The sequence below is a fragment of the Elephas maximus genome, chromosome 18 (assembly GCF_024166365.1).
Source record: "Elephas maximus indicus isolate mEleMax1 chromosome 18, mEleMax1 primary haplotype, whole genome shotgun sequence".
NCBI lineage: Eukaryota > Metazoa > Chordata > Mammalia > Proboscidea > Elephantidae > Elephas > Elephas maximus.
The window spans coordinates 58,431,292-58,443,760 of NC_064836.1; the positions used below are offsets into that span (position 1 = coordinate 58,431,292).

At 35.2% G+C, this 12,469-nt stretch overlaps 1 protein-coding gene across 3 annotated transcripts in view; it reads left to right on the forward strand.

Moving 5' to 3' along the window:
• Positions 1-12,469, forward strand: part of CADM2 (cell adhesion molecule 2) — a 1,167,413-nt gene that overhangs the window by 900,069 nt on the left and 254,875 nt on the right. For all 3 annotated transcript variants that reach the window (XM_049858640.1, XM_049858642.1, XM_049858641.1), the window contains one exon: positions 7,874-8,023. In XM_049858640.1, the coding sequence (XP_049714597.1) occupies positions 7,874-8,023 (150 nt within the window). The remainder of the gene's footprint in view (positions 1-7,873; positions 8,024-12,469) is intronic.

Genomic DNA, 12,469 nt, shown 5'->3' on the forward strand with positions numbered 1-12,469 from the left:
TGGAGCCTAGGAAAACCGATAAAGTTTTTCAGGCAACACTAAAAAGTAGAATAAAATGGAGAAAAATGACAAGAGAATTCTAAGTATCCAAAAGAATAGAAAGACATTTGAAAGTGGAAACATTTTGTACTTGGGTATCAGTCTTAATATTTCCTCTAATTTCCTTCTCACATGATAGAGCATTCATTGCCCTTCTTTTGAGAATTAGGAACTTGAATTAATGGCATTTGTGCTTCTCAGTTCAATAGGCTTTAGTGTGCAATATGTGTTTCAGTCCATACAACTACTGAGCCACAACTTTCACATTAGAAAGTTATTTGTTTAGAAGACCTTCTGTAATTTAGTGGAAGTAATAGCATGCTGTGTCTGCATTTAGATATATTTTTAGACTCTAATTTAAGCAACAAGAATGATCTTGAACTTTGTAAGATGCAGGTTCTTTGTATAAATACCCCAGTCCAGTTGATGGAATAGATGAGAAAGAGAGAAGAAAGAGAACACAAAACCGAGAGCAGTTAGGGGAAAACCTTGAAGAATAGTAGTTCTCCTTTTTTACTTAATTAAAAAATGAGTTGCCTATTTCTGTCATTTTGTGTTGAGTCTTGTCTTTAAGTACCCTTAACTTTTTTTGTATCTTTTGATCCATTTGGCATCTGTGTTTTTCATGACCAAGATTCTTTAATATGAGAATGATATTTGCATTTAAATGGGGATCTTGTGAGAATGCAGAAATATTTATAAACAAACCCAAATATTCTGCATGTCATTTGACTCAGGTTGCAATATTTCTGTTTGATTAAATAATTTTGTAGACAGAGTTGACAGTTTTTTACTAAGTATAAACAAATCTTAAAAAACGGTGGGGGTTAAAACACGTTCCATTGTTTATCTCCCAAGAAGTTTACAATTTCTTGTTGAAAAACCTGTATCTTAAATTCTCTTCACATTTTTTTGTTTGTTCCCCTTCACTGTTTTTAAAATTTAGTCCTTCCTTTGAGAAAGTTTGGCTGATTTTGAGAAAGAAAAAATAATGAGAGGCCCTCAGTTCCTATTAAATAGCCCACAAAATTTGATCAATTACCCTGAAAAATCATTGACTATAACTCACTACCTCTCAGGTCTGCGAAGCATCAACTTCTGCCCGTCTGTCTAGATATATCTCAGGTGATTATTGCTCTTAGTAAGTAAGCAGTCAGGTGCAGTGTGCACTGATCCACTGTTGTGACCCACGTTTAATCTTCAGCACAGGAAGAGAGATGGAGAAAACCATTGCCTTCACTTATCATCCAGTCAGGAAATAGCCAGGCTTGAATGACGCCATTTTTAGAAGCAGAGTTATGCTTTGGGATCGGTGTTCAAATATGCATCTTTGCCTACCTGTTCTTTTTCAACAGTGTTGCTAGCTTCAAAGATCTCTCTTCACTGCTTTGCTTATTGCTTCTCTATTCTGATGGCATGTCACAGCCCTTCACCAATGTCAGAGTGACCACAGTCTTAGTATGTGCCTTTCTAGGTCAACAGGAGTCAGGACTTGGTTCACTTGATTTTGAACTTGGTAATTCCTAATGTAAACAAGGAAAGGTTTGAACTATTCTCTCCCTAGGTCTATAACAGATGGAAACACTGAAGGAATAATGGCAGCTGTTTGCTCTGCTATTTAAAGGCAGGGCCAGGAAAGCCATTATTTTTTCAATATATTGAAAAATTATTCTTCACTAAAGTGTCTAAGGCAGTAAATTAGCAAATTATTTCTATATAACTAATGGAACTTACCTAAATGGTTTTCAACCACTGATACTAGTTAAAGAAAAATAAACTTGATACCCAAAGAAAAACTAGTAATTCAAGACCACTGTCTACCTAGTGAAAAGGGAGCCTATTTGAAAAATGGCATGTGTGAAGGGAGAAGGACTGTTGGGAAAATTATTTTAGGAAAAAATAAAAAAGACTTAAAATCTGAAGATCTTTAAAAATGTAATCATACTGCCCTAAAAATAGTTAACGGGTTTTCAAAAGAACTGATTCATGCTAAAAATGTATACAACAGCCCCAAACAACAGATATCCAGGGTCTCTTGTTCAGTGATGTGCTGTAACAACTGACTCTAGACGGAAAACCATCAATTTGTAGCATTTGCCAATTTTCTTGGTCAACATACTGTCGCTGTGATCAATTTCAAACTACCAAAGTATGTCTCTAGGAAGTTAGAAAGTGTCTCATTCAGTTGGCCCTCATGAGTTGGTGAGCTAGCACACTGCTGCCTTTATTGGAATTCTGAATACTCTTTGTCATGTTAAAAAGAGGTGTAAAACATCTAAATTCATCTTTAAATGTTTGATTCCAAACAACATCTTCTTTTACCACATTTATCTGTTCAGAATTAAGTTCACTTTATTTTTGAAGACAGTTTTGTTGCATAGTTGGATGAGCAAGAGTTGAAAACCTTACTCTTATATTTTCTAACTAAGTGCCTGGAACCAAGTCAAGTAGGGTCCCTGTGCATCTGTTCCCTCGTTGTCAAGGGAGAGATAATGAAAAGGTAATCATGAAAATTAAATCACTGATGCAGGAAGGGCACTCAGAATAGTGCCTAGGACATTGTGAATGCTCAATTACGGTTAGCTGTAGTTTTCATTGGGTCGCTATGAGTCGGAATTGACTCGATGGTAGCGGGTTTGGGTTTTTTTTGGTAGCCTTCATAGATTCACTTCTGGTGTACTGATGATTGAGAGATGAGATTAGATAGAAAGGTCCTTTTGAAATGGATGTTGATGCAAGTGAAGGTGGACCAGGAAGGAAAGGTAAAATACTTTCAGAAGAAGACTTATGGCATTGAGTTGATTCTGACTCATAATGACCCTATAGGACAGTGTAGAGCTGCCCCATAGGGTTTCCAAGGAGCTGCTGGTGAATTCGAACTGCCGACCTTTTGGTTAGCAGCGGAGCTCTTAACCACTGCAACACCAGAGCTCCGAGGGGCCTTAGGTAGGGCATATTATACTTAATATTAAAGAAATATTATTGTATATTTCTTTTTCCTTCTGGGGAATATATTTGGCACAGCTCTGTCTTTTCATGACTAGTTAAGGGGCTAAAAATGATGTTAGATACATCTGTTCTTGGTCATCACTTATCTTAGTTTTTGATGCTGCTGTAACAGAAATACCACAATTGGGTGGCTTTAATTAAGAGAAATTTATTTTCTCACAGTTTAGGATGCTAGAAGTCCCAATTCAGGACACCTGCTCCAGGGGAAGGCTCTCTGTGTTGATTCTGGAGAAAGCTTTTTGTCTCTTTCAGCTTCCGTAGCTCCGGCTTTCCTCTGTTCCCTGGCGTTCTTTAGGTGGCATCTATCTTCCCCCATTTGTACTTCCTGTCTCTGTGTCTGTACTTCTCCTTATAGCTCAGAAGTGATTAGTTTTAGGATACACCTTATGCTGATATGTCCTCATTAACATAACAAAGAGAACCCTATTCCCCAAAAGAATGGCATCTACAGGGTTAGGATTCCAATGCATATTTTGGAGGGGCACAATTCAATCCATAACACCATCTGTCATATTTTCTTGTGTATTTAGCATAACTGATTTAGCATAAATCACTTCTTTTGAAAACTCATTCACTAAACCAATACCGAGTTTACGAACAATAAAGCTGACTATAATTAAGCATTCATAATGTAGTAGGTAGTGTTCTGAGTGGCCTTCCTACAGCAGTGATTTAATTTTCATGATAACCTTTCCATTATATCTACCTTGATGATGAGGAAACTGATACACAAGTAGACTTCCAAAAAACAAATATCTTAAGAAATTATAGCAACATATCCTATGGCTTTTATGATTTAATTTGCATGGTTTTTTTTCTCCCAGTAAAGAATTAGTCTCCACTTCTACCCCTCTATTTTGACCAAAAACAAATGCAGCAGACTTGAGTTGCTTCAGTCATTCTACCGTCACAAGGGCCTCTACAAATGCCAGCCACTCTTCTGGAAAGAAATATTCCCTTTGGTTAATGAGCACCTCTTTAGTACTTCCTTTTACAATGTGGAATGTTAAAGGCTGCAACTGATAAAACGATAAATAAGATGCCCTCCTTGCCTGACTCTTAAGTAACTTAAAATAAAGGAAGAGTGATATTTATACAAATAATAAAAGGTAGTAAACATAAGGAAGGGAGTAGGAAAGTGAGGCTCATAGGTTGACTGGAAAAATAGCCACCATTAAAGATTCCAAGCTAGAAGCTTGGGTTTCCTTTAAGACTCATTTTAAGCTTATCTGGTAAGAGTAACCAAGTAGTTGCCTTTGAATTCATTCTGATGCATGGCAATCCCATGTGTGTCAGAGTAGAACTGTGCTCCGTATGGATTTCAGTAGCTGATTTTTGGGAATTAGGTTGCCAGGGTGTTGGGCTGAGGCACCTGGGGCTGGACTCCAACTTCCAACCTTTCAGTTAGCAGTCAAGAATGTTAACCATTTGTTTATTTAAATAAATTTTGTACCACTCAGAAAACCAAAACCTGTTGCCATGGAGTCCATTCCGACTAAGTTGATTCTGACCCATAGTGACCCTGTAGGACAGAGTAGAACTGACCATAGGATTTCCAAGGCTGTAAATCTTATGGAAGCTGACTGCACATCTTTCTCCTGTGGAGTGGCTTGTGGGTTTGAACCACTGACCTTTCAGTTAGCATCACTTAACATTGCCACCATCCAGGGACTCCTTTATAAGAGTGACTACTCTAAAATCCAGGATAGTGATGAGCTTAGCCAGAGGAAGGATCATCTCAGGATAAAGCCTCAATGATATGACCAATGCATCTTAGAAATCTCTAAAGTAATAAACAAAATGAGTGCTGTACCATGCCTGGAGTGTCTTTTTTCCTTTGCTTGGCCATCACATTCTCTCCTAAAGTTGCTGATTACTTTGCAGAACTTCTCGGCAGGCTTCTCTTCCTCTACTCATCCCTCTGATATCGATTCATACAATACATGGAACATAGTGGGTGTCCAAAAATATTTGCTTAACAAAATGCATTGAGGGAAATCCTCAATTTAGTAACATACTAATTTGCACTATTTGGGGAAATCAATAATTTCTTTAGAAAGATTTTCTGATGTTGAATTAAATGGGGGCTTTGAACCAAGGAGTTACAAGAAAAAAGTAGCAACAAACTTGACGCTCTCTCCAGGTTACAACCAGAAGTAAAAAGACAACTCAGAGCTTTGAGAAGTTTGCCTACAACACTGCTTTTTGAATTGATTTTAGAAATCTCATATCCTAAGGATATTTAGGATTAGTAGATTCTTCACACTGAGTTTTCTCTCTATTGGGAAAAACTAAATTATTTGACTGCAGGGATTTTAGGCTTCAGGTTCCTGAGAATTGAAGTCATAACACCCTAAAGTCAAAATCTAAAGGGGGAGAAAAATGGAGGGAAGCTGCTTAATTCCCTACCTGGAAGGAAAGACAAGTGTTTTTGGTGTTAGTGTATGTAAAGAAGGAAATACTTTTTAGTAAATACTTTTTTTTCCTGTAAACCAATAAGGAAAGACTGAAATAATCATCAAAACTAAGTTCTGATAGGATAGGATATTGAAGGGCAGTTAATATTGACATCCACCTATTTTATTTTAATATTACAACTGAAATGTGTGAGGATACCATTCAAATAAGTATGCGATTTAAAGTTTCATTGGTAAAACGATTACTCCTTTTTTTTTTTATTGTTGTCTGAGTCGCATTTAAACAAATAATGATAAAGACACTACAACCCAGCAGCTTTTGTGGAAAAATAAGAATAAAAATGTTGAACTTTCAGAACAAATTTTGAATGGTTCATTGACTTTGTTTCACCATGGAAAATCACTTAACCTCCCAGTGTCAGTCTACCCATCTGTGAAATGAGAAGGATAATATTTTCTTATGGGGATGTTTTGAAAATTATTTTGCAAATGTAGTGGATGACATTGTTGCAAGCATCACTGCTCTTTTTCTACTTTTTTAAGAAGCAGACTAGATTATTTATGTACTGGTTGATAGTCAAAATTCCATCTGCTTTGAGTTATGTATATTTATTAGCAGTTGTGTGCTTTGTATTATTTAAAGAACTTCCCCAGGTTGCTCAAATTATGTGTTAGGTCAATATCAGGGAAAAGGAGCAAAATCTCCAAAAAATCACTCTGAGTTTCTTATTTATGAGCCGCTAATCTGATGCCGCTGGTAATTATTCCTCCTTTCTGTTTCAGCTCCTGTTTTCTCTGATGTGGTTTTTCACCTCATCTCACTTCACAAGATTGATAGTTCTCCACGTTTTCCCAGCTCGAGGTCACCTCTGAGCTGAAGGCAAAACACATCCCGCTCTGGCTCCTGTTGACTTTCAAGTCAACTATCAAAGAATTTATTCCAGACATCTCCTAACCTCAATTTAAAAACTCCACCCTAAAGATTACAGGGAGATATCCTGGGGAGTTGCCATAGTGACTCTAAGGAGTTGGCACTGAGGAGACAAGGCTACTGATATCAGATTCTTTATTCTTGATAGGCTTAATTACATAATGTGGTCATGAACCTCTATGCTTGTGTCATTTAGGTCTGGAAAGAAATTTTCCCCTTCAGGCTCTTCTGTCTCTTACGATGCCAATCAACAGGCTTCTTGGTAATAAGATTCTTTACACCAATAGCTCTAGCCTAACCTCAAGTGGTACTTGTAGTAATGATAGAATCATTACAAAACTAAAGAAGAAAAGAGAAATATATTCCATGGGTGTGATTAAGTCATCGTAATGTTCTTGCATATGTAAGTTATCCTTGACTTAATGAACTACCTTGCTCACATAATAGTATTTTAACCTGGCTCTAGTAAGTCATTTTTTTACCCATGCTGATAATTGCTGCTGCACTTGACAGAGCTCCTCTCCAGATCATGTTGCAAAAATGAAATTTATGTATTATATCTGTGTGTGCATGGATCTTGTTTTTAACTTTTAGAAGTGCACTTATTAAGTAAAATTATTACATGAATTACTTTAATAAATTAGTACAGCACTTAGAAAGATAGAACACTTGATTAAGTACCCATGATATCCAAACTGACAAGGCTCATTTAAATATATATATATTTTATTTCTGATTATAAAAGAAATATATATTCACTGGAGAAAATCAGGAGACTACAGCATGGCCAAAAGAGTATTACCTGTATCTCTTGGTTTAGAGTCTTCACGTTAAGATTTTGATGGACATTCTATAAGATGAACACTTTTTTCAAGAATACACAGATTGTTTTCTCCAACATGTTTTGTGTTCCTAAAAACAGCTACATCTACAGTAAACCCTGGCGAAATAGGATTTCTTTAATTTCCTTTTTCAGAAATTGAATCTAAAGTTCTAGTATCCATATTTCACAGGCTTTATTCAGAATCATAAAAGCTACCAGGGAAGTATTTTATGTGTTTCCTCTTGCTGTTTTCGGGTACCCTTAAGGAGTTCGATTCATCTAAAATTATTCCAGTATCTTATCTTCAAAGATGACCCAGTCTAGCACTATATAATTAGTGCAAGGTCAAGGAATATTAATGATTATCATGTTACTATTTGAATTTAAATCTTTATGTGCCTAGGAGGAAAAGGTCTCCTCGAACATGTAAGGGAGTATAGAGAAATCCTAATGGTATGTCAATGTTGTCCTCTGATTAAGGATTCTCAATTATTTTTCTATCTTTTTCTACTTTATAGTTAAGTTGTTGTTATTTGGTTGCTTTAATATTTACTTTTTGTGAAAAGTTAAGCCCAATGTAGATTGGAAAGATCTTGGGGAGTTAAGCATTTTATAGCTTTCATTTAATCAACCTTTTCCTTAATCCCCTTTTAGGCAGCCAAGGGCAGTTTCCACTAACACAGAATGTAACAGTTGTGGAAGGCGGAACTGCAATTTTGACCTGCAGGGTTGATCAAAATGATAACACCTCCCTCCAGTGGTCAAATCCAGCTCAACAGACGCTGTACTTTGATGACAAGAAAGGTGAATAAATTTTCTTTCAAATGTTTTAATCGTATTCTGAAATATCCTAATTATAATGAATTTATTTTTCTGAGATGATTCAAATTATTCCTTTTGATTACCAAACTGCTTCGGCTTGTATTTAAACATGTTAAATATTAAATACTTTATTTTGCAAGTCATAAACACTAAAGATAACCTATGTCAACTTTTTAATAAAATAAAGAGTCCTAATTCTGTTTTAAAAATAGTTTCATGCCTTCTCTACAGAATCATATTCTTTGCCGCTACTGTATTCTTTCATTCGTGTAAATGCTTTCTGTCTAGATTGAGCATTCTTTTTTTTTTACTCCTAGTAATTTTTTTTTTTTTTAGTAATGTAGTATATTGTTTTTATTGACTTTAATTTGACATATTTGAAAGATGCCATGTGGCTTTGGAAAGTTTAATGATTTTATTCCCATAAATTGTGTTTGAAAATAAGAATTGTAAGAAGAATTCCCGTAATAAAATTGTTGTTAGGTGCCATTGAGTCAATAACCAAAAATTTCCAAAAATAAATTCAAATTAAATACTTGAAATTGAGTTGAACTTCATCCATTAATTGGGACTTACAGTTGGATGATATATAGAGTTTTATTAGTTTTTTTTAGAGAAGTAAGAAAGTTCACTTCATAAAATTCAAGCAAAAAAAAAATGTATGCTGTATTTCTAAGGTTTATCTACTGTTTAAATATTGGGGGAAGTGTGTGTCTATGAAATATCATTAAAATACTGAGCTGTTGCTTTAAATAAATTCAAATGATATTGGACATAAATATCTATTTATGTATCAGCTATTCAATATGATCTTAATGCCTGGATTTCTTACAGATCTGTATAGATAACAATAAGGTAATTTGAAATAAGTCCCATCTTTACAAATAAAATATATGTCAAAATACAGTCTACATAAATGATCTCCGCATTTCATCTAAAAATATGAATTTACTATATTTTGTGGGCTGCTATAGCCTTCCTCCTTTAACGTACACTGGATTGTAAATGGGAACACTGGTGGCATAGTGGTTGGGAGCTAAGGCTGCTAACCAAAAGGTCTGTAGCTCAAGCCTACCAGATGCTCCTTGGAAACTCTATGGGGCAGTTCTACGCTGTCCTATGGGGTCGCTATGAGTCACAATTGACTTGAAGGCAATGGGTATATAGTATATACAGGTTGTAAATACATTCTTGAGGTTGTTTTAAACTTTTAACGTATAACCAAAGATTGATCAAATATCTATGCATTCATTTGACAAATATTTGAGGGCCCTATTGTACCAGGCATTAAAGAACACAAAAAGGTCCTTAGACATAAAGCCTAGTAGCAGAGACAAATAATAAACAAGCACACAAACAAAATACATCATAGAGTACATTGGTAGAGGACAAGTGCTATGGAGAAAAAGGAATTAGAGAGGGAGGGTTAAGAATCCCTGGCATTTCTGTAGTATTTTATTATTTATGAAGAGCTTTTATTTACACTGTTTTATTTTGCTGTCTGTGAGACAACTAGAGCAGATATCACTAATGGACACATTTGCATAAAAACTTAGGAAGGCAGCTGATAAAGGTCTCGTGATTAAGATGGAGGCCAGATTTAAAGCCAATATTGTGAATCCATGTTTTGATTAGGGTCTTTGGTGTATAAGCATTTGTGTTTAACAAGGACTTCTGGCTATGGAGTTTATTGTTTGGTTGGTTGCTTTTGTACTTTAAAATATGTTTTAAAGAGCCTGAAAAAGGATTTTAAAAGGTTCATCTGCTAAACACTTACTATAGTAGTATTAATGTAGTTTGGATCTTATGACCTCTTTTAGTTAATGTTATTGATTATTTAATATTTCTGATTTAGGGCTTTTTTAGCCCATGGTAGACGTTTCAGACATACTTTATAAAACTATAGAGTGACTCTTTACAATAAGAAGTGACTAGAAATATCTAATGTAAATCCTTTTAAGCCCTTTAAATAAAGGGTATTGCTCAACAGTAAAAAGTAAACTTAGTGAATTAACTACTTTAAAATTAAACAAATGTAATTCAAACTAGTTAGTATTTCAGATTTAGTCAATGAGAGTGAAAGCTTGAAGACTTTTTCCTTTTTTCTAACAACATTTATTACTACTATTAAACATGTCTTAGTTTTAATCATGTTAACATTACGTAGGCTTTATGTTTAATCTTAAATCTACTGGTGCTTTTGGGATAAAGAAGGCACATCTCTGGGGGAAAAAATGTGCCAATATTTACTTTCCTTAAAACCCTTATGTAATTGGAGTTTTGTTTTGTTTTGTTTTTTAATCAAGTAATCATGTTGTTTTCCAAGAAATGAAGTTCTGTCTAAAGAATGAAGTTCTCTTGCTAAAAAAAAAAAAAAAAAAAAGTTGAATGCTAAGCAAAAAGTCACTCAGAGATTTAACAATCTTTTGTGCTTTTATGATTAATGTATTATAAATACATGTAAATCAATATTTAAAATATGTATGTCCCAATATAAAGTGACCCATTTTTAAGGAAACTTCTCATTTTCCCAATGATAAAATGAAAACAAAAAAAAAAGCGTTTTGGGTGACAATGGACTTTTAAGAGTGTTCATGAAACAAATATATAATTACAATATTTAATTCATAAATTTGATTATACATACATATTTAAAATAATATTAAGTATATTAATTAAGAAATATTTTTTCCTTCCCTGCTTTCAATGAAACCATCTGGTTTAACAGCACTTTTTGAAAGCATGTGGTACTAGCAATGAAAAATCTATCCCAACCCACAACTATGCATTATTATAACATTAGAACATTATTTTCGTTCATTCATCATGTCAGTGTATAATAATGACCCTTTACTATGTAAGCACTTACTGTACTGCTTTTTATGTACGAAATCTCGTGTTTACAGTGACACCTACAACGGACCGGTCTAATCCTCAGGCACAGTAACAAAATCTGTGTTAAATGTCTTTGCCTCCTCTGTTAGTGACTTTGTAAGTTACCCCCTTTAAAACATGTAAAGCTAGAATTGACTTGAGGTATTTCAAGCTAGTGCACCTTCCTTGTAGAAATAGAGAGCTTTCTGTAACAAGAAATTCACAAGAACTGGAAAATGAGGGAACCACTTCTTCACAGAGGACTAATTGTGGGGAGAAGAATCAGGTTATGTCTGGGATATATACAATATATTCCTGCGTCTTTGCATGACTACCAAAAAACAAAATGAAACAAACAAAAAAAAAAACCGACTCATAGTGACCCTGTGACCCTATAGAACAGAGTAGAACTGTCCCATAGGTTTTCCAAGGAAAGCCAGGTGGATTCAAACTGCCAACCTTTCGGTTAGCAGCCGAACTCTTAACCGCTATGCCACCAGGGTTTCCTTACTATACTACAAAATACCTAATACTTCTGATCATATTTTTGAGTTGTTGAAATACACGCTTGCTTCATTTAATTTTCCCTTCCCAGTTTCAATTACAGCTTAGAGTTACTCTGAAAAAAGCCTGTCTTTTTTGTGTGTGTAGAGTATGGCAAGCTCCTGTCTTGCATAATAAGTTTTTCTAACCCTGTTGTGGTTCTAATTGTCTGTGGCAGCAAAATAATGGAAAGTATCAAATAAAGAAATTATTTCACAAATGGCAAGGTCCCTGCATGGCATAAACAGTTTGCATGTGACTATTAACGGAATGGTGAGGTGCTCAAGTCTACCCAACAGCACTGAGAAAGAAAGCCCTGGTGATCTGCCTACGTGAATATCACAGCCAAGAAAACCACACTGAGCTCAGATCTACTCGGTGACAGAGGGTGGCCATGAGTTGGAATCAATTTGATGGCAATGGGTTTCATACATGGCAATCTATTTCCACACAAGTATGAGATTCAATATCCATGTGATGGCTTGGTGGAAGGGATCAGTAGACAGTGTTCATCAAATGCAAGGGTTTGAAAATGAAAGCAGTTTTTAAAGATTCCATATCACAGACTTCTCCGCAACCTCTTTTTTGCTTGCTTTTACCTACCTAGCACTCCCCAATCCTTAGGCTTATCTTGAGCAAACAGTACGTCAAGTTGTGCCAGAGCCTAAGTGCGGAAGATAAGCATGAGTTAGAGTGGCTAGACTAACCCGTATCTGTTGTGCAAGTAGCGACTTTCAGAAGAGCAAAAGAGAAAATGAATGTCTTCTCTGTGTCACTGATTACACCAGTTCCTGACAGTGCCTGCTAATGTCGAAGGTTTTACCCGGCTCTTCTCATTTCTGTCTAGATTATGTTGCCAGTGCTTCTGAGCCCTTGCTACAGAGTAGAATCATTTGAGGTGCTTTCCAAACAATTTTCCAGGGGTAAAGAAAAAAAAAAAAAAAGATTTTTCTTTTTATGGTTACCAGAATATTTTAACTGCATCTTGAAAAATTTTAAAATGCAGCTGAA